Below are 22,721 nucleotides of genomic sequence, written 5' to 3' on the forward strand. Positions count from 1 at the left end.
TTAGCATTAATTCAGCTAGAGACTTGAGTAAAGGAATTTTATCTTACATGGTATACAGCTGTACTGCTGGATTAATGGTATGAAGAACCTTATTGTTGTGGTCATGCATGTGATAACAGCATAAACACAAAATCATGCATGTAGCAATAACACATATTTTCATACGTAATAACAAGAGCTGGTGTATATAAGCTGGTAAATTATCAAGCTATAGCTACTTCGCAAACAAGCACAAACTGAATTCTGTATAAGATCTGAATGACTACGGTATTTATTTATTTATTTATTAAGGCTTTACAGCACAAGTGCTGAAGGTCTGTAGGACACCTGGTCCTACAGCCTGTTTAAAGGTGTTACATAAAGTGTGTATGAAAAGGTGAAGAAAGGAGAAAAATCCATGACTGTACCTGAGCAGCCTCAAACCTGCAGCCATCCGATTAATGCTCGAACAGGCTGTAGGACCAGGTGTCTTACAGACCCTCAGCACTTGTGCTTTAAAGCCTTAATAAATAAATAAATAAAGTATTACGTAAGAGATATTTCATTTATATATCACAAACTAATTACTGCAAAATACAGTGTATATTCATTTCCATAGTGCGCAACTATAGAGAAATTTCTCTATACAGTTTGTAGATTATACCAAGCTGTATACGATGTAAACTATAGGTGACCAGATTTGCAAAAAGGTACCTTTTCCACACCAGCAAATGATGTAACACTTAACTCCTTATACTATTGCTCTTCGTACCAGAATGCAGCCAGATACACCCATGGAAAATTTCAGGCTATTATATGCCATGATCAAAAAGTTATGAAGCTTCAAAGTTCAAACAATGGGTCAAATTTTGTGTGTGGAAAAGGTACCTTTTCGCAAATCCAGTCATAGTCAGTATGAATGAAAAAATTACTTGTCAGCATTGAATAAAGCTTGTGAGAGTAATATTACTGTTTATCAGGTCGTGGTTTAATGTTCAACCCTGCATAATGTTCTCTTACATGAAATAGAGCAAAACTAGTACTTATATGGCTTGCCGATTTTGAAAATTCTTTAGTTACATGCTATTATGGAAAGGCCCTTTTTAGAATAAGATGGATCCTATCAAAAAATTAAAGTTAAGGTTGTACTACAATGTGGAGAAAGTTTGGTGCTTTTGTCACTTGTGTCCATATTAGTTTTAAATTTGGCTTTAAGCAACCTAACTAGTAGTAATTTAGTGATGTCTGGAAGTTCACCAGAATTTATAGTATTCAAATAACTGTAGTCCACAACAAAAGTATTTAAAACAGGCTAGCTATCTGCAGTTGGACCATCTCAACAAATAAATGTCTTGACAGTGCCAATGGTATGATGATACATAAGTTTGATAGCTATATTCTAGATGGGTAATCCCTTGTTTTTAAGTCTTTTTTTTTTTTTTGCTCTACAACTAGCAAGCTAGTTTTTTTCATTTTTTTAATGACAACCCATTAACTAACTTTTAGAGTACCTCATTCTGATAATCTCATTAAACAGTGTTTCACTGTCTTATATTCCATTTAGCTAGGGCCAGCCATCCTTTGCAATAATCTTAAAGTGGGTGTTTAAAAGTTCGCATCAACCATGACAATTAGCTAGGCTATTATGAATGCTGCTGTAGAACTGAAATATGCCAGTATACCTTAATTACGGTTATATGTTATAATTATAAAACTCACATCAGTGAGTATGTTACAATAGGGAGAAATTTAAACTATAAAATTTACAATGCAATCTGATTTAAATAGGTAGATTGTTCCATAGTCGAATTGTACTGAGCAGGAAAGAAACTGTACTTGTAAACATCTACATAGTTGTGTCTGGCTGTATGAATTTAAGATCATTGCCCCGGTATGCCTTGTTCTAGCTGTATGTTAGATAACTAGGTAATGAGACATCAACATGGTTGTAAATAATTTTGTGCAACATTTTGATGTCTTAGGAATTTAAAGTGAGTTTGTGTGGTCCAGTATTCCAGTTGAGATGAAGTATAAACACTGCTAGTTTGGTGATAATCATACATCAGAAAGCGAGCTTTGTATAGACTCCAGTTTGTTTAAAAACTGCCTAGTGTATGGAGCCAAACTGTGGCTATATATTCCAATATGGGTACATTAATTTTACATTAGCGGTTTCTGAAGTTTCTTCTTACAAGTCTATATTATGTTGGTTAAAAGTTTAAAGAAATTTAGAGTTTATTGACACCCCCAGCATTTAGCAAGTTCAACATAATTTTTGCAAACTCAATAGCAGTAAGTTGTTTACCACTGAATATAATAAGCTTGTATGGGAGGGTTTCTGAAACAACCATGCATTTATCAACATAAAAGGCATCTTACACTTTTCCTATAATTGAAGATCATCTTGTAAGGCTCTGACATCTGCTAAACAATCAATCCTCCTATAGAGATATGTAGTCATTAGCATACATATAAGTAACAAATAGAGCTTAATTTGATCCTGTAAAGTATCATTCATAAAACAGCTGAGGCCCTAGTACAGAATGCTATGGAACACCACTAAAGACACTACAAGGAGAGGAGGTACATCCTCCACACTGTGTGTGAAGCCTCCACACACAACATCCTGTGTACATCCAGTGAGGAATGAAAAGTATGTCACCTTGGACTCCATGATAATAATTGACAGTAAATGACAGTGGGACACTTTGTCAAAAGCCTTATAAAAATCAAGTAAAATTAAATCTGTTCATTTAAATTGTAAGTGAGACCATGGATTGTTTGCAGTAACTGTAGTTCAGCAGAACGGTGTTTTCAAAATATAAATTGCACGTCTGACAAAATGTTTTTACATGATATTGCTATAAATTATGTGTTCCATGACCTTACTATAGCTACACACTATTTATTTATTACTAACTAATTATTAGATACTGCAGCTATCCCTCTAGGGACCTGCAAGGAGGCTAACAGTAAGCCTGTAAAGCAGGTATCAAAAACCTGTAGCTGAAGACTATGCACTATAGTAAGAGACACTGGCCAATAGTTTGATAGATCCTTTCTGTTCCTTTTTTTGAATAATGGACAGATTAATGCTTTCTTATTCACTCTGATGGTACCCTAAATTAGTTTAACAAGGCAAAATAAAGCAATTTAAGACAAGGAGGTACCTCAGTTGCTAGGATATTCAGTAGTTTGGTGGGAATGCAGTCTGGACCTGAAGGCTTGTTGGGATCAAGATCGCTGCCAGAGTAATTTGGCAATATGTCAGATACATCAAATTCTATAGGTGAAATATTTTGATACAGACTATATCTTCCATGTGTGGCAACTCAGAACCATCATCCATTATAAACACTGAAGAGAATTGTTCATTTAGTACCTCAGATGTCAGTATAGTTAGAGCCATCCTTATGCATGCAGTGTTCCCAAACTGCAGTTCAAAACAAAACCGTAGCCTTTTCTTCTTGCCATTTTGATATGGATCGTATATTATGGCGTTAAACATGTATTTCCCGAATGCTCTTTGGCATTCTCTTTGCATGGTCTATCTTGTTCCAAACTGATCAGCATGAAAAGTGGGATGAAAGGGTTATGAATTTGAATACTGAGTTGTGATAAACTGTTTCACTGGCAATTGCAATTTAAAATGTAGATTTGTAACTATACTATATGTGGCTTAATATGACTTCCTTGAAAACTATCTCTGTAATCAGTTACATTACATGTAGCATGCACTTGAGGAGTAGTAAATATGATGTCATTGGTGGTGCGCTTTATTTAGAATTCGAACGAAAGTTGTTCCGGGTTCATCTCGGGGTTCATAGTCCAAAAAGGGATTACTAGCTGATGTAACTAGTTTTGAGGAATTATGGCTGACGGAGAGATAAAGAAAATTCTGCAAGATCTCAGGAGAAACCAGTTGGACATCATTCTGCGCCTGGAGGTAATGCTCGACAATCGCCCTGTCTCTCGTAGTCGTCTTGTACGGTTTAGGTTTTGCAGGCGTTAATATTTTTTGTTCTAGGCTATTGAAGACAAGCTTGGAGCTGGTGCTCCACGTGCTCCAGAGCCAATCCTGACCTGTGTCCAATGCCAGGAGGAATACAAGGAGTCACAGAATGCTGAGGGTTATTGTAAGTATCATCCTTCACCTCTACAAGGTGCAGGTTGGGACTACATGTAAGTTGGATAGCATATCTCAGTGTGTGCATAGTATTACCTGTATACACAGATTCAGGTGTTGTAATCAGAAGAGCAGAAATTTTGATGCAGCAAAACTCATTCCTGGTTGCAAGAAGGGCAAGCACTGTAGTGAACATCATGAGAACTACACATATGCTGCTTATACCACTTTTATGATGGACACAGTAAGTTAATATTGTATAGGTCAGGGTTGAAACTTTGTCAGTTGTAATGACCAGATGACCCAGATATTAACTAGATGGAATACAGTTGTGAACAGAACTCATGTGCACAAAGTTGGATGTTGACCGTTCATTCATGTGCCCAGGTGCCATGTTTGGCAGGAGGAAAATTTGGCGGGTGAGCGGTTTTTTGCCGAAATGAAATCTGCCATATTTTTCAGCTACTAACAAATTTGTCAAACTTTTTCTTGCCAACCTCCTATCGTCGCAAATCCTGCTATTATTTATCTTGGTCAGTAAGAACAAAAGGTAAATATATACCAAATTCTAAAAATAAGAGTATATTTTAAGCTTGCTTGTACATGGCAACAAATGGTAAGTGGGTATCTTGTGACCTCCAGTTCCTGCTCTCGGGCTGGTAATTAAGCTCCCCTGCACAAAAATCTAATATATCATAGGGATACATTGATACCACTTTTTACCAGCTGATCCAATACTGAATGTTTTTGGTGGAAAATTGGCTGATACCTGGCTGATATCGATACTTTGCCATAAAGGCATTATAAGTGTCTCCACTGCTGTTTAATAAGCCAACTTGCTAATGTCTTATGGCACTGCTTGTACTACCGTTTAACAGATTATTATTGAATGAGTTTTATTTTCAAATTTTCAGGTTCTTCAAAAATTGAAATTAGTGCAGAACCATAATAGATTGCAGGATAAATAGCTAGCTGTTTTGATCAATCAGTTTTACTTTGCTTCCGGCCATGACGTGCAGCTACTGTAGTTACTATGTTGTTACATTGCTACTTCAAGATATCAAGCAAGCTTCCTGATCCTAATGGACCATTGTCTAATGAAATGCCAGCAGAAGCTATAAAAGCAGCTAATGACAGCGTTGAACAGGCCACTGAAAATATCGGTACCAGTGGTAAATGAAGCAGAGGAAAGTATATGATATTCACAGGAGTTCAACAAGCCCAGATGGCAAATATGCTATAGACAATGGAAACAAGGCAGCAACTGAGCACTACAGCAAGGAGTTCTGTGTCCAGCTTAACGAGAGCACACTTAGTACTTGGAAATCAAAGTATTACAAAGAAATCAAAAGGCTTAGTAAGAATAGACAGTTTGCTGAATCGGGTGAAATCACTGTAACTACTCTTCCTAACCTAAAACAGAGTAGCCCACTACTCGTGGGTGACACACTGATAATCAGGTGCAATCTTATGTTTGTGCCACATGTAGTACTGGAGGAATGGTCACCACTACAATGGTTTTGGCAGCTGGCGAGGCTATAGTGAAGACCCACAACAAGAAGCTTCTGCAATAATACAATTCTGGATAGTTGTAGAATAGAATGAATAAAATTACAAAATTGCATCATAACCATATGTGCATAGTGTGAAAATGTCACAGACAACCAGTCTAGTTACTAGATTATTATTTCAACTGTGATCACCCTATTTTAAAGTTTGACACACCATGTGCTATATTAAAAGGGAAAGGTAAACAAATGCCTCTGCACTAAATACAGACACATTGCTTCCTAGTGGCTTATGGAGATTCTGTCCAAAACAAAAAGCTGTATCTGCATGCATAAAGTCCACAGTCTCAGTTTCCAGATCAGCAGAGTACTGTTTGTCCCCGATGACTTCACACAATATTGTACCAGACCTCCACAGAAAAAGTGAGCAATTTTCTTTGGTAAATGGCCAACGATGACAGTATCCTTTAAAATGGTTACAGCAAAATGATCATGATAGCTAGTTGTCTGTTTCATGTCTGCAAATCAGTATTTCACCAAGCATAGCAGACCATATATCTTTGTACACTTGGTAACCTTGTATAACCGTTTCGACTTTGATAGAGCGTGTCATTGCTATGTTCCCCTTTCCAGGCGTTTAAGAAAGCTACCATGTTGACTTATGAAATTGGTATTGGCAGCAATACCATTGGTATTGGTATTAGCAGCTGGTATTGTGACTTGTACAAAAATTAAACATTCGAAACTTTAGTGGCTATGCTTTGAATATTTCCTTCTTAAAAAATATAACCTGTAATACAGTAACAATCATAATCACTAGCCCCTTTCAAGTAATTCATGGTTATATGTTCTTCTGTAATGGTCCACTCCACTTACTACGTATGCCACCATCTTGAAAAACAATTAAATAGCATCATACAAAATATCGATTATGGTATCAGTAACTTAAACCATAGCCGATCCAATACCACTAAAAATGGCTGATTCTGATAAAAGTATCGGTTTATCCCTAAAATTAAATCATCATCCTGGGCTAAAGGGTTGGGTTGGAGGATTATTGTATTGTCAAGAGCAGTTGAGCATGTACAATTGCTTCATCATCACATGTGATCCAATCCAAGTCAGATCCATAAAGCAGATGAGACATGTTGACCCAGACTGAATATGATTCAAATTGTCTGACTCAGTTTAACCCTGATAGTCTCTCTTATTACTATGTGCTATAATATGTACTTTTACCATTGTATTAGTATTTAAATTTTTAATTTGTTGCTATGACTTACTCAGTGCACTTTAACAGGTCAGGAAGTCTCTTCAGGTGTGGCTTGAAGTTGATGTAGCTGACTTTGTGTCTCCAGGCTGCAAGTGGGCAGAGGTACAACCCTAGATATCACACACACATGTGTGCGCGTGTGGGCACACACACAAACAGCCAAACACATACACATCTTAGAGAATGTATGTGTATACTCTGTAATACTGTAACATTTAGGTGGGATTATCTGAGGATAACAAAGTGTACATTGCTTGTGGTGAGAACAGGATCAGGTACAATGGGATCAAACTGTTTAGCATGGAACAACTAAAGGAGTACACTAACGTATGTATGGGTCACTTTTATTGTAGTATTGATTGGATGCATGTACCAGGAAGGAAGCAGTGTTGTTCTAAAGAAGACCAGTGATACTGGGTGGAGCATTAAAGGGAGTGTAGTTGTGGCTGAGGGACCAGTTGTTGGTAAGTTACTGTTACATGTAGACTATGTCAAGATCCACTGTTACTGTCCAGCAATTGAAGTGTCAGTCAAACCAGCCAGCTCATCACAAGTTACTGCAAAGAGAGCTATACTCAACTTGACTGGAACTGTTCCAGCATTGGACAGGATTGAAGATATGTCAACCTCTAGCCAGAAAACGGTAAAGTTAATGTACAGTGTAGGTACATATGGGCTTAGTGCATATATAGTTTTTTTTAATGTCATTTTATTTTCTGTTGTGTAGACAACTAGTTACACTTTACCAGAGGATGTAACTGAGGTACACAATGCTTTATTGGTAATGAACTTGTAGTAACCAATTGTGTGTAGGGACCTGTGATTGATGTAGGGGAGGATTATTCTAAGAACAGAAAGACTGATTACAAAACAGAAACAGATGAAGGGTATGCACAACAGTATATTATGTACACATGCAGATAATTTTTGTGGTCCCATATGTGAGGCTGAGCTCTCTGATAAATAATTGTGTGTGAATATTGGAAGTACTTAATTTTGTTACTGTATTTCATGTATCGATTGTATTGTTATAGTTGTACATTACAACTACAACAAAAAGGTGACACCAAAGCTGACTCCAACTTGCGAGCACAAGATGGTATGGACTGATACTATGCACATCAATGTACATGTATTCTTTCCATTTAGGAAAGTGGAACAACCTATTTACTGCTACACTGATAGTCACAAACTCTGGTGATGGTGATCTTGCCATCACTAATGTGGAAGGATACTATTGCACAGGAAGTGGGTGTGGCTATATAGTGGGTGTGCCTCATTGCACACTCTTGTAGATGATGGAACAGGTGATTGGGTGAAGTGTGATGATGCTTGGATTGGAGTGGAGTCTTACCGTGACTATCGCTTCCTTGACACACCAAATTTTAACATTGAGTCAGCAAAGACTGGTACACTGGCTGTGAGGCTGAACATCAAGATACCAGGTGATGTATTATGTATCTATGTGTGTACTGTATCACTGCAATGTTCTATATAGGTACCCCTCCTTCATCAGGACCATCAGCTAGGAGGGCTCACAAGTCTTTACCACAACCACTTCACCTTAAAGCTGTGTTCACTGATCAGAAGGACAGAAAAGCATCTATTAGATTTGAGTTTGTAAGTCACATCCATGTAGATTTCTACCTATTACCATATATAGGGTAACTCTCCCCTGGATATCAGTACTCGTGAGATGAGGGAGTCAAGTTGGGCTAAGGGTGGCCTGTATTCTTATTGTTTTGCAGACAATGTGGAGAACTCTCAGAGAAGTGATGCTGCAATCTACTTTGTAAGGAGGAATGGTTAATTGTTGCATGATTGACATTTTGTGTTGTGTCTGCAGCAAAGTAATGATGGGATCCTGTGTTATCGACCTGCTATAGAAGGAGTGGGTAGTAATATATACTACATTGGATCGAAAATGGGGGAATTCGCATACCAAGCTAAGGTATGCATGGTGTGTGTTCGTGCGTGTGTGTGCGTTCATGCGTGCATGTGTGTGTGCATGTGTGTGTGAGGCAACATAGCCAAGAGTATTTCATTGCAGCAGGGTCGTATTGTTGCTTTCTTGAACTAGTAAGAAAATTGTTTCAGTCAAATGGGGAGTTTGCGTTAACTTGGAAAGCAGCCTAGCCTTCTCAGCTGTATTAATTGAACTACAGTATATATGTATCACAAAGTGAGTAAAGTTTCAAGGCCCACAGCTGAACTCCTGAGACATATTACAGACTACTCCTGCTGAGTTGCCTGTACTACTCTTCACAGGTGGCCCAGCATTCCACTAGGTAGAAATAACCACGTACATGACAGCCAAAAGTGCAGGTGTGTTTTACTGTGTGTGGGGATGTGTGTGCATGTATGATTGTGTGCGTGTGTGTGTGTGTGTGTATGGTCCAGGTCATGAGACAAGTGTATCTGTTATTAACATAGCAAGCTGGAAAGGAAGAATTTGAAATCGAAGACTTTGCTAAAACAAAAGAAGGAACTGAGTTGAGAGCGTATGCTTTAGTAGATCTGGAAAATGAAATAGCATATGGCTTCAAGGTGAGGTATAAGTACTGTTACATGTAATGTGATTTGTTGTTACAAGATGTGTAGCTTCCCGCTAAAGAGTGTAGTCATGAATACAGTAATAGAGTGTTTGTTCTTTCTTTGACTTTATTTCATACTGTACTGTGATGTGTTAACTAATGGACATTTTTAACTCCACTATTGCTCACACATAGCTCACTCTAATAAACATCATCATCAGAATTAGTTATTAAATTTCTGTATTGGTGTACATGTATGAATGCTAAACAGTGTTTTATAAAGTTCTTGTTAATCTTTGTAGTCCCTGTTACATGCTAAATTCAAACTGATTTAGTTATGATAGTTTTGGTAAAGCTTGTAAAGATACCCTAGTACTGTATAGAGAGAAACTTTGGCTGGTGAAAACTTTGGCGAATTTGGCAATTTGCCACACATTTGCCAACATTTAACCCACCAATTACTCATAGCATCTCAGATTAGCATCTTTATAGCTAAACATTGAGCTTGAATTCACCAAAGTATATTTTGCCAAATGCATTTTAACTTGCTGTCCGCCAAAGTTTACCCCCACTAACGTTTCCCTCTATATGGTATATAGCTCTGACAAACTTTGAGGAGAAAATAATTACAATTTTGATCAAACTTTCTATGTTGACTGAGGGCACTTCTGCTATTAACATCATTGTAAAATTCATTTACATACGTATTCATGTATATTTGGGACACTGGATATGACCATAGGAGCTTTGAGTTAGCTGTGTGATTTTTGTGATTGCAACAAATTTCACTAGGTTTTCCATAGCACAAGTTTGTAGCACAAGCGACCATAAGCCATACGCCTTTTGCATCACCATTCATAATGTCACTGTATGTAGTTCACACTTGATACACATCATCAATGTATCCCATACTACAGTATCATGTGGTACTTTAATCTCCACTTGGCAAGAATTGCTTCTTTCCTTAAAACATTTTAAAACTATTGAATTTCATCTAGAGACACATTTGTCACACAGAGGCAATTTGTGAAAGTTAGTTACAAATTACCCAGCTGGGTGACCGCCACTCAGATCTTCATGGCTTTAAAAAACCTTGGCTTTGCCTCGGATTTTAAAATCACGAAGATCCTCATGTTATAAGTCCCTAACTATTACTTAGGGATCATTGAAAAAAAAAGTAGGGAAACAAGGGAGGTTGCCTACACCTGCAGATACTAGTGAACATTTAACTAGTGAACGTTTAATCCCTACTTCAGTCTATACCCATGACTGAATTAGGAATTAAATGTCCACTAGTATATTTGCAGGTGTATGACAATGTCCATTAGCATATCTGCAGGTGTAGTCGACCTACCTTGTTTCCCTACTTTTTTCAATGATCCCTATTCGAATTTAGAATTCCTCATTTTTCCTTATACTTGTTTGTTTACTTTTTGGTTATTATGACTGGTGAACCCACACAATCCGTATCAAAAGAAATGATGGCACCATAGTCATCTGAATGCACGCCCCAGCTATCAATTATTGACTCAAAGGTGATGTGACCATTACACTTCACTTTCAGCTATGTTCAGCCTGGTACAAATGAAGAACAGTAGGATAAGCGCCTCTGCAATCAATCCAGTCGAAGAATACAGATGATTTGCGTGCCCCAACTATCAATTACTGGTTCAAAAGTGATGGCCATTGCGATTCACTTTCAGCCCATCACACAGCGTTACAAATGAACAATGAGCGCCTCTGCAATCAATCCAGTCACCACAGAAAATACAGATGATTCCTTTTTACAAATGTACGGAATCCATATATCGCACTACCGTGAATCAATTCCATGGGTTGACAGCATAAAGAAATGGGACACAAAAGAGGACAAAGGTAAGTCCATGATGTGTGCATTGTATGTACTGTGGTATGCCAAAAGGCATGCCTCAGGACAAAGCAACGTCGAACAGTGAAAAAATCAAGCCCGTAGCCTTAGCCATTGTCAAGTTATGCTTGCCTGAAGGCATCAGGCAGGCAGAGCTGGCAGGCAGGCAGGTAGGCAGACAGTTAGCCAGTAGAAATTTCTATTAAATAAAAAGTAAAAATTTTGTAACAATTTATTGGAAGCATTTAGGGTCATACTGAAGGCACTTTTGGGGCTTGACCAATACTACCAAGGCACCAGAATGGTATTGTGAAGCTGGTTTTAGGGTAATTTTTCTTTGGCCAGAAAAACCCCATCCTCCATGATCACTAATATACAGTACTACCGTACTGTATGATAAGGTACTTACATAGAGTGTGACTTTTACATCAAGATCGAGATACTCTGATTGGACAGTCACCCTAATACAGCAGTCAGGCAAATATTCACTTAAACTAGCTACTCTAACAGACTGTTAACCCTTCAAGGACCAAAGTCCAATATATTGGATGCAAGCACATGGGCTGAGGGGCTTGTATAAGCTTCTAATCTGTACACAATAGAAAGAATTCGCTAACACCACATTAGTCAATACTTACCATGAAATTCCTGACAAAATCATACCAAGCATTGCTTTGTTTGAAGAAAATCTCTGCTGCCAAGAAAAAGTAACTCTTCCATTTCGTCTGCCATTACTATACACCCACTACTTTGAGCAGCCATATCTTGACAGTGCTTCGTCCCAGCGCATTAAACTAAACGCCATTAGACTCAGAACATGATGGCAATTTGATTGGTGTACAAAAGATTACATGGCTACCTCACGAATACATGATAATGCAAAAGCAAAGTGGACATTCAGTGGAGATGACATTGCCCATTCATTGCTTCTTATCACAAGTACTGTTTTGTGTAGAACAGAACTGTTAATATATTATTGTAGTGTATGAATTTACCATTAATTTGATGCCAAACAATAATTCACAGAAGACCACTGCTTTTCCTATAACCCTTTCTTACCGAAGTTATTTCGTAAAACCGCAGAAAAACCTCAGGAAATGATATTTTATGGCTTGTGTGATCTTTGCGCGATACGATTAATTAACACGGAACGCTATATACCATATGAAAGCCCTCTTTCCCTTCTACCCAAACATCTAAAAACCTTACAGGAAAACACATAACTCACGCGTTTTGAAGTGAAAAAAGGCGCATTGTTATTCTTCACCATAGCAGCGAAAGATGGGTGCCGCCATCTTGTTATAACCCCGGATTGCATCAAACTGTATATTTTTAGAATCCTTATCACGTGAGGAACAGTTTTATTCTTAGTAGAACACACCATGATGCTCAGAGCGAAAGTTATCGAAATATAAACAGGTACAATTGTTTTTGATGCGTTTTTGTGTGTTTATAAGTGTTGATAGTTCCCCATACTCATTCTTATCGTTTCGCGTTAAACTTTATTAGAAACGCCTGGGCCTACTCAACATATTGGTGGTTATTTCAACTTCGTAGCCCTTAGGATGAAGGGGTTATGGGTCCATTTATACAGGGCACCCGTAACACTCGTTTTTTGGCAATACATTAGCCATTCGGTGGTAATAAAGGGATAACACAAAGTTACACATTTATCCAAACTTGAAAATTAATTTGGTCCTCGAAGGGATTTATTAAAATTAGTAGCATTTAAAAAGTTTCCTAGGTAGTAAATATGCAAGTTCGAGATACCCTAATAGAGCAGTCACACTAATACAACAGTCATTGATATTATTCTGTGATAACCTATTAAAACCACACTCATATTCAATCTTGGAGGAGGGTCTAATTTTCAAAAATTCCTTGCCTACATGCAGCTATATCAGTTACTGGGTCCCCTAAATTCTCTTGGCAGCCCTACTTTCAGCAATAGGTTTCATGTATAACATAACACTTTGTTTGTGTATTCAATCCACAGATGATGATTAAAACTCCGACATCGCTTACTAGCACTCACTGTTTGTTGCCACAACCTCCTGACCCCAGCACTATGTCACTGACCATGTCACCAGAGGTGGGTGTAGCATCGACATGCAATAGTGTCTCTATTTATGTTTGCATTTACAGTCAGTGAAAGCTGGTAATGAGATCACTATCAAGTGGCAGGTTGCAAGAGCTTCTAAAGGAGATCACATTTGTGAGTGCATGTTATTCAGTAGTTTAAGTAGTCATACTGTCACCAGGAGCTTATAAACTCCTGATGTCACTTTTAGTAACTTCAAGTGACGATGAATAATTTGTCTTTGTTTCACAGAAGACCACTGCTTTCCCTATAACACAAAAGTTACACATTCATCCATACTTGAAAATTAATTTGGTCCTCAAAGGGATTTATTAAAATCAGCAGTGTTTAAAAAGATTTCTAGGTAGTAAATATGCAAGTTTGAAATACCCTAATGGAACAGTCACCCTAATACAACAGTTATTGATATTATTCTGTGACAGTGCTCGAATTATAAATTTATATGAGGGTATACTCTCAGGGATGGATGCAACTAAGGGGGGCACACTGGTAGAAGTGACTCCACAGTGTGCAAAGCACAATCTGCGAAATGTGAAGCATGAGCTCTCTAGGGGGGTCTGGGGGCATGCCCCCCCAGGAAATTTTGAAAAATTAAGGTTCTGAGATTGAATTTGGTGGCAATTTTGACTGAAATTTGTTGTTAGTTTGATACCGTAAGTATAGTATGAATGCAAATAATATAGATACTGAGCTAAAAACAGAATTAGTGGCTAGAGTGTAAAGGCCTAGGCTGCTCTGCACAGAAATTTAGAAAAATTAACATTCTGAGATTGAATTTGGTGGCAATTATGGCTGAACTTTGCTGAGTTTAACTCTGGAATTATGAATGCTAATAGTAGCTATATACTGAGCTACAAAACAGAATTAGTTCACTAGCTAATTATAACTCATGATTTATCTTAATAAAATATAAAATGGATGCACGGATATGAATATAATACTTATACTGGCTTATATGATATGTTCTTAACATTTGTATCGGAATTTGCTACATGAGGATAGTACACACTATTACAGATAAATGTAAAAATACAGTAGACACTGGTTTATTTTTTTAGTTTTTTCCATAAGATATTATAATCATGCTCTTCATTAATAGTTCGTTTTCTTGCATGTGCCTTACTATCATCAGATAAAGATCCCTTCCATGTCCTCACATACAACGAAGGACAGAATTCCTGAGGTGGAGGACCAACACACTTGATAAACATAAGAGTAGAAAGTGTTTTTATAGCAAGTGATGACCTCACTGAGGAGGCCAAAATATTCATTTGGCTAAAGCCTCTTTCACATTCAGCAGTTGACACGGCTATGGTTTTTGTAGCTTTAATGAGGTCCATCAACTTTTCTGGAGGTTCTAGCAATCCCTCTGTTCTTACAATGTCTGAAACCCTCTTCTTGCTATCACATCTTCAAGATGGAATATATCACACATATACTTTACTTCTTCATTACCATAAGTTAATGGACATTCTTTTGGCCAACTTGAAGGGTTTAAAACAGTGATAGAGTTTATCAACTTTGGTAATTCATTTTCTGTGTCTCTGAATGTCACTAGGCGCTTTTCAAGATTTGCTGCTAAACTTCTCAGTAACTGACCATATGGAATAACAACATCACATTTGCGATTATCCTGCATTAGAACATCTTTAAACTTTCTATCAGTACCAACTTTATCAACCACACATTTTACTTCTTTGTATTTAATGCCAGGATAATCAACCATGGAGTGAAACACCCTAATAGCCCTGTAAATTAAAGCATGTGCCCTGGGCAGTGTTATCTTTCTTTCTTGCAGATCTAGTGAAAGACTAGAAAGCTCTTCTAAGCAATCATACATTGTTGCAAGATTAAGAGCAAAACTTGAAGATGCTAGTTTCATAGCTAATCCTTTAAAAGTTTGTTTTTCAGAAGAATTTCTAGATATATCTTCACTGCCTTTAATAAGGTGACAATACAATGGATAGTATAAATTCCATATAGCTTTAACAATACGAAAGCTTGAAGCTACCCACCTGTTATCAAGCACACGTCCAATTGTAAAAAACTGAGTAGACAAATCTTGGCAGCATTCCTCCAATTCTTGTTCATTTTTAGCAGAAGAGTGATAAATATGATAGAGTTTATCAAATAATATTTTGAAATGATTGATCCCACATATCTCTGCAATAACATCACCAACTGCTAATTCTAAGCGATGCTTGAAACAATGCCATAGAATAACATTTGGAAAAGCCTGCTGTACTTTCTTAGCTACCCCAGAATGTGACCCAAACATTACAGAAGCACCATCTGATGCAAAGCCTATTAATCGGTTGGAGAGTATTTCTGAGCTAAATCCATGTTCTTCAAGGCATCGCAACAAACTAGTATATATACATTCTGCATTTTGTGCAGGAAGCTCAACAAGATCAAGGTAAAATGTAACAGGCTCCAAACCATCAGAAAAACATGTTTTTATATATATTATCAGAGTGGATTTTTTGCTGATTGAGGTAGCTTCATCAATTAAAACAGAAATTTTACTTTCACTTTCAATGATTATTTTGCAAATCCTTGCACACATTTCTTTACCAATGTGATCGCAAACATTGTGACGAGATTTATCACTTTGTAATGTCCGTCCAATGTCAACTCCATTAAGAACATGAATGTCACAATCAACAGGTAAATCAGTAAAAGGACGACCAGTTTTACCTATTTTATATGCAATTCGAAACAATTTTTCAGTTGCACTAAAGTGTGATTTATTCATGGTAGCAATACTGCTCTCAATAGTCTCCTTACTTGCTTGTAGCTTTATTTTCCGTGCTTGGGTATGTGCTTTAGATTGGCTATGCCGTCTTATTTTATTTCGTAATGACATAAGCTGTTTCTCTTTTGATTTGCCACATGCACTGACTGTAACTGACTGCCACTCATGAGAAAGATGTATATTCTTTGTAGCATCTACACCTAAAGATGGTAACTCTTTACAAGTGCTGCAACCCAATTTGTGATTTACACAAATAAGCCAAGGGTGGGAATGTTTTTTATCCAACCACATTTTCCGGTTCCAACAACTAGGTAAATGTGTTAAAATGTCACTGCTAGTTGGTACTTCCTCTGTATGTACACTACCATTATCTGACTCACTACTATCTTTTTCACTATTTTGCTGCCTTTCATCATCATCATCACCAGCTGATTGATCACCAATTACTTCCTTGGTAGACACATGTACAGTAGAGGGGGTAGATGATTGTATAAATCTGGCTAATGTAGATTGCATACTTGCAAAATAAACCAACACGTGTTCAATTCTAATTAATGCACACCATACGAATGTGGGATTAGCTTCCTCTGGGAGATCAACTGGCTCAAGAATCACGTTTCACCAAGTAAGAATGTATTATTATTATTATTATTATTAGATGTTTTATGGATGTTCTTTGCTGAGGGGTGCTAGCTACACTGTACCTTATAGGCTATATAACAAGGTATACTAATTTACAAAAAATGTTGTCAAGGTATACTTTGTATACCCCCGTATACCCTCAATTCGAGCACTGTTCTGTGATAACCTATTAAAAGCACTCCCATATTCAATCTTAGATGGTCTAATTTTCAAAAATTCCTTGCCTACATGTAGCTATATCAGTTATAGTTGACTGGGTGGAACATGCACATACATGGATCTGCATTACATTATTCATTCCTGCATCAACCAGCCTGCTTTTTCCATTGACCTACCACATATTCACTGGAGTAAAGGTGTTACTACTGACATTTGAGATGAATAGTGCAGTATGTGTTGACATGTTAGTGTAATTTACCAAGAGACATGTTATTGATAAACGCTTTCCTTTTCTCTTGTAGTTTGGGTCCCCTTCTTCCATTATGATTTAATGTACTGCCCCCATGAGATAAACTTTTCCACATAGACTACCCTTGTTGCAAAATATTTAAAATATCCTGCTGGTGCATAACTACGGCTAACAACTGCTGTTTATTGACTGCTCTCTATTTTGTGAGGATCCAATAAAATATCTTATTGTTTTAACACAGTAGCATGGGGATCTTGGAGTTATCTGTATGTGGCAGTATACAACAAGGATACTCATAGTGAACAACACCTGAGAATTTTCTGTACAGTCAACATGTGATTGCTCTATTAGAATACTTCGTCCGTCCGTACAGTTATGCAATAATATGCTAAACAGGATAACTCACTTTTACCTATTAACAACTTAACAGGAAACTTTACGAAAATGGTTAATGTGGTATCTATTTTAAGACCACAAGTAGACTACATTTACATAGTAACCAACTTAACTCTTGTGAAACACTTGCATTTCAGAAATACCAGGTTTGTGCCAATGAACTAATAATTTTGAGGTTCCCTTTCTCCTATCACCCACAGGCAATGTATTGTTTTTAAATAGAAACCTATAATGTACTATTACTAAATGATAATGATATATTTCTAGATGTGTACCCACAATATGGCAAGAAGAACATCGACAAAATGTATGAGTATAACAAACAAGCATTATTAACTGGAGAAGTGACCATGAAAGTATGTGCTTATTAAATTAGTAGCCATCATTGTAAACTATCTGATTTGTTATTAGGCTCCTAGCACTGCTGGAGTGTATGAGGTACGATATTACCCATCTTCACTAAGTTCCAGTACGACAGGGTACTATCATGATGTCTACTGGCTGAACACCAAGTTCACTGTTGTTCAGTCATGATGATGATGTGTCACTGGTATTATGGTGTTTAAATATTTTGTTGAAATTCATGATGACAATTTTTTTATTTTTATAGTGTATATTTTATTAGAGTTGATTATTAAAGAAATTTTAATAGTGGTCCATGAAATGCACATGCTGTATCTAAGAATCCACACACATTTATAGGCTTGTATCAATTATGGCAGCATAATTTTGAACGTAACTGGTTAGCGAAAACATTTTGCCAGCATAATAGAAACCATTTTCAAGATTTTTAATTAAAAAATGTTGTGTGAAAGAAACAATGAAAACACTGAAGATTGTAATTACAAGTACCTATCAAAAACACTACACTTTACAGAAAAGTCCTGAAATTTTAATAGAGCAATCACTTACTCTAATACAACAGTCAGAAATACACTAATAAAACAGTCAGTCTTCAAGCATAATGTCAGGGGGGTTTCCAGGGGTTTCAGGAAACCCCTTTGGATTTTACACACTACTTGAAACATTAAGAAATTGAAACTTCAGGTTTCTAGAATCTATCATGGAAAAGGACACATTGCAAACTTTATCTTAGTTAAATGATAGTTTCTCACACGATAGCAACACTTATAGCTTATGATTTTGGTGAAAAGATCGAGATACTCTAATAAAGCAGTCAAGCAACATAAACAACTCTAATATAACAGTCACTTGGCTGTAGTGGAAACCCCTTTTCAAAATTCCTGCGTATGCCCTTGAATGTGATTTTGATAGCACAAGTTTGAAGCATAACAAGTTGAGCATGATTCAGAAAGTATAGCTAATAGGCAGTTTTTTCAAAGCTTATTGGCTTTTATGAAACTTCAAGTGCATGTACTCAGTGTACAGTTGTACATATACAAAGTGTTCACATGGTTCAACTAAACCAAGGACATCATTAATATGTAGTGTGACATATAATCTAAGCAAAGAAAGTTTTCAATAACCTTTATGTCTTTTCTAGATAGTTAAAGACTTGATTATTGGTTACTGAGTATACGATTTTTAGCAGCTTTTGTTATAAGCCTTGCACCTAAACTCTATATCTTGACCACCACTCATTGATTCTTTAACCCTTCCCTTTGTTTTTTGCTTAAAATGTAACTAAATGTGCAGCCTCCTCAGTTATACCGACAGAAGTTACAATAATATTGTGTTGGAGATTTTATTTGACAAAAAAAAAACATGTGTTAGAACGAAGTGAATGTTTCATAATTCCCAAAGCAATTATTGTACTGTAATATTAGGGATCATGAAAGTTTGGGATTTTTTGGCCAAAATGTCACCCTAAAACCAGCTTCACAATACCTTCATGGCATCTTGGCAGTATTGGGGTTAGGTATATGACCAAGCGTAAAGGTGCCCTGAGCACTTCCAAAAAGTTGCTACAAATTTTTAATTTTTTTTAGTGGCATTTTCTACTGGCTGACTACTTGATTGATCCCTTTAGACAAGCATGGCTAAGGATACACGCTGGATTTTTCACTGTTCAATGTCACTTCAGCCCGACTGGCACCTTTTGGCATACCGCAGTATGTGCAATGTAAGATGTCAATTCACGTTAGTGCCATGTAGTCAGGTTCACTATGTCAAAAAATACACTTTCGCTCAAAGTTTATGGAGATTAGCAAACCTATACATTTTTGGAAAGCTTAGAACATGAGGAATCTCAAAATTAATGTTTACATTTGCACAGATTCCTGCAAGGTCAGCATTTTTTTTAATTTCAAAGTGACAGCTAATAAAATAAGAAAACTCTAATATATCAAGTTAAATTTGACATAAAAGTTTAATAAATGAACTCAACAAATTCTCTGGTGACATTTTTACACCTCTTTTCATTAGAGGTGAGACATTTAATCACGAACAATTGAAAGTTTTTACAAAGGGAATAGAAGAACATCTATTATACTGCAATAATTCAGGAATAATTTATAGTGAAAAGAATTAATGAATATTCTGGATTATTTGGAGTATAACTGGTGCAAAGTATAACTAGTGCAAAGTATAATATGACTTCAAACCTAAAAAAGCTGAAATTTTAGATACTCTAATAGAGCAGTCGCTTAAAGGCAGTCAACTTTTGAGCCCATTTTTTTGCTAATGTACTTACGTATGTTTAGCATAATTAGCACTAGATGAATTTTGAAAGAATTTTCATTTTAAAAGTAATTGGAATTAGCTCTCTCCTAAAAGGGAAGTTTCCTTTTTACATAAACAATGAATTCACCATGATCACCAAGAGCAATTTTATGCACCAGATAGACATGCACCAACAAGTTAAAATTGATACATGATCTTGAAAATTAGTATCCACTGTTACCTAACTGTTAACCCAATGTAAATTTCCTTTCTGGTGACAGAATGATTACCATCTTTAAATAATCCAAATATTGCAATTGTCGATGGAGTGATTCTTATCCAGAAGATGACAAAGATCTAGCCAAGATGCTTTTAATGACAGGCTTACAAGTAACTGCTCCATGCTAAAATGCTGGTGTTATTGCAATGATTTACCTTGCACAGAACTATGTTTGTGTGGTACAGATGCACAAGTGACGGAGATTTATATATACATACAAGTAGAAGGAAAAATGAAAAATTTTAAAGTTGGATTACGATCAAAAAAGTAGAGAAACAAGGGAATTGCTAAAAAGTAGTGAAAGAAGAAAGGTTGCCTATACATCTGCAGATATACTAGTGGACAATTAATCCCTATACTTCATTCAGTCTATAATTAATGACTGAATTAGGGATTAAATGTCCACTGCAGCATATAGGTAACATCTCTTGTTCACTACTGTATAGACTGAAATATAGGGATTAAATGTAGGACTAACATAATTATGACTGGTGAACTTGCACATATACTGCATCAAAGGAAGAAGGGCACTTGGAAAACTATACACCTGGACACATGTCCCAACTATCAATTATGTAGCAAAAAGGGAGGTAGCTTTCATTTTCAGCTATGCTTTTCACGTTACACAGCGTTGCAAACAAAGAACAGCGTGAGAAGTGTCTCCACTATCAATCATATTGCTATGGAAAATACCGGCGATAAGCTAACACAGCCACAGTTAAGCTGTATCACGTTATGTAGCGTAAATTGACACCTTGCATTGTCAGTGAAGAGAACTGGAACACAAAGGAGGACAAAGGCAAGCCCATGATGCATGTATTGTACATCTACAGTTGGCAAAATCAAGCCAATATGTCAAATTATGCTTGGCTGTCAGTCAGTCAGCGTAAAATTCTGTTGAATAGAAAAATTTTAAAATGCTATAGAAATTTTGTTGGAAGAGTTTGGGGTTAGTCTAAAGACATTTTTGAGCTTGACTATGTCTAGCCAATGTTGCAAAGCTGTCATGAAGGGAAATTGAGACTGGTTTTAGGGGGTGATATTTTGAACTAGAAAAGCTCAATTCTGCATGATCCCTAATATATATATATAGTACTATCGTACTGTATAATACATCAAAAATGACAACAGTGACAGTGCTGATCATTGTTAGGTTCATATCTTTGAATTAACTGTAATAGACATAAGGTTCATATCTTTGAATTAACTGTAATAGATATAAATACATGTATATGTACATACGTACATAGCCGTGATGTCTTTATACATAGCTGTACTCTACATCTCAATGTTAATAATTCACTTATTCACTTTGTTTCATGCAATAACTATTTGCCAAATAAATTGCTTTTAAGTTACTTAGCATTTTAGAAGCTATTAGTGGATTCTATATGGGTGTGAGAACATAGAAATAGTGTTTGTTACAATTCTCTGTCAATAAGAGGCTGATATATGGAGAAATTTGCACCATATGGACTGCTATTTTCAAACTGCTAATTAACTAACATGTAGGTATCTGTATAAATGTAAGCATTGATCTCCATGTTCTAAGCTTTCTAATAATAATTATGTAGGCCCATAAATTTTGAGCAAAGTTATATTTGACATAGTAAACTGTGTCAATGCATGCCACCAACTGGTACGTGCAAAAGTGCTCTTGGATCTGGTCAAGGTGAAGTCATAGTTGCCAATTGCTAATTAACAAAGTTCCTTTTAAGAGAGAATATTTTATTCAAATGACGATTATTCTTTCAAACCTAGTATTAGCTAATCTCCTGAAATTTATGCCTAACATAAGCACACTAGCTAGGAGTTTCATAAAAGTGACTGCTACATTAGCAATATGGACTCAAAATTGACTGCTTTATTAGAGTATGTGACTGCTCCATTAGAGTAACTCAATTTTTTCTGGCTTGAACTGTTTCAGTGAAAGCCAAACTTATACTTTGCTCCAGTTATACAAAGATCTCATTAAATTAATCTGGAATATTCCACAATTCTTTTTGCTTAGAACTATTCTTGATTTATTGCAGCATAATGGATGCTCTTCTATTCCATTTGTAAAAACTTCTAATTATTCATGATTAACTATCACCTCTACTAAATAGAGATGTAAAAATGTCACCAGAGAATTTGTTGAGTTTATTAATGAACTTTTATGTCAAATTAAAATTGATATATCGGGAATTTCTTACTTTATTGGCTGCCATTTTGAAATTTAAAAATGCT

General features: G+C 36.4%; 2 protein-coding genes across 2 annotated transcripts; one reads left to right on the plus strand and one right to left on the minus strand.

The window, feature by feature from the left end:
- Positions 1 to 3,766: 3,766 nt before the first annotated feature.
- On the plus strand, positions 3,767 to 18,254 carry LOC136268206 (uncharacterized). The gene is made up of 20 exons (XM_066063485.1): positions 3,767 to 3,925; positions 4,007 to 4,161; positions 4,214 to 4,349; positions 6,914 to 6,988; positions 7,106 to 7,213; positions 7,263 to 7,350; positions 7,402 to 7,529; positions 7,614 to 7,649; positions 7,700 to 7,773; positions 7,921 to 7,985; positions 8,036 to 8,134; positions 8,182 to 8,331; positions 8,385 to 8,506; positions 8,550 to 8,678; positions 8,733 to 8,837; positions 9,320 to 9,433; positions 13,284 to 13,379; positions 13,433 to 13,502; positions 17,858 to 17,946; positions 18,002 to 18,254. Exons 1-20 carry the CDS (start codon positions 3,851 to 3,853, stop codon positions 18,122 to 18,124), a joined length of 2,037 nt encoding a protein of 678 aa, XP_065919557.1. The 5' UTR covers positions 3,767 to 3,850; the 3' UTR covers positions 18,125 to 18,254.
- LOC136268701 (E3 SUMO-protein ligase KIAA1586-like) lies at positions 14,435 to 16,659 on the minus strand. The gene is made up of 2 exons (XM_066064145.1): positions 14,909 to 16,659; positions 14,435 to 14,798 (listed from the first exon to the last, which is right to left on the minus strand). Exons 1-2 carry the CDS (start codon positions 16,657 to 16,659, stop codon positions 14,435 to 14,437), a joined length of 2,115 nt encoding a protein of 704 aa, XP_065920217.1.
- Positions 18,255 to 22,721: the final 4,467 nt, after the last annotated feature.

The sequence above is a fragment of the Dysidea avara genome, chromosome 10 (genome assembly GCF_963678975.1).
Source record: "Dysidea avara chromosome 10, odDysAvar1.4, whole genome shotgun sequence".
Classification (NCBI taxonomy): domain Eukaryota; kingdom Metazoa; phylum Porifera; class Demospongiae; order Dictyoceratida; family Dysideidae; genus Dysidea; species Dysidea avara.

Bases quoted from the DNA above. Each gene is read 5' to 3' on its own strand.
- LOC136268206 (XM_066063485.1), top strand. From the start codon at position 3,851: ATGGCTGACGGAGAGATAAAGAAAATTCTGCAAGATCTCAGGAGAAAC. The intron at 8,135-8,181 runs GTGGGTGTGGCT...ACACTCTTGTAG, and splicing joins AGGATACTATTGCACAGGAA to ATGATGGAACAGGTGATTGG. The intron at 8,332-8,384 runs GTGATGTATTAT...TGTTCTATATAG, and splicing joins GCTGAACATCAAGATACCAG to GTACCCCTCCTTCATCAGGA.
- LOC136268701 (XM_066064145.1), bottom strand. From the start codon at position 16,659: ATGCAATCTACATTAGCCAGATTTATACAATCATCTACCCCCTCTACT. The intron at 14,799-14,908 runs GTTGATAAACTC...TCCATCTTGAAG, and splicing joins ACAGAAAATGAATTACCAAA to ATGTGATAGCAAGAAGAGGG.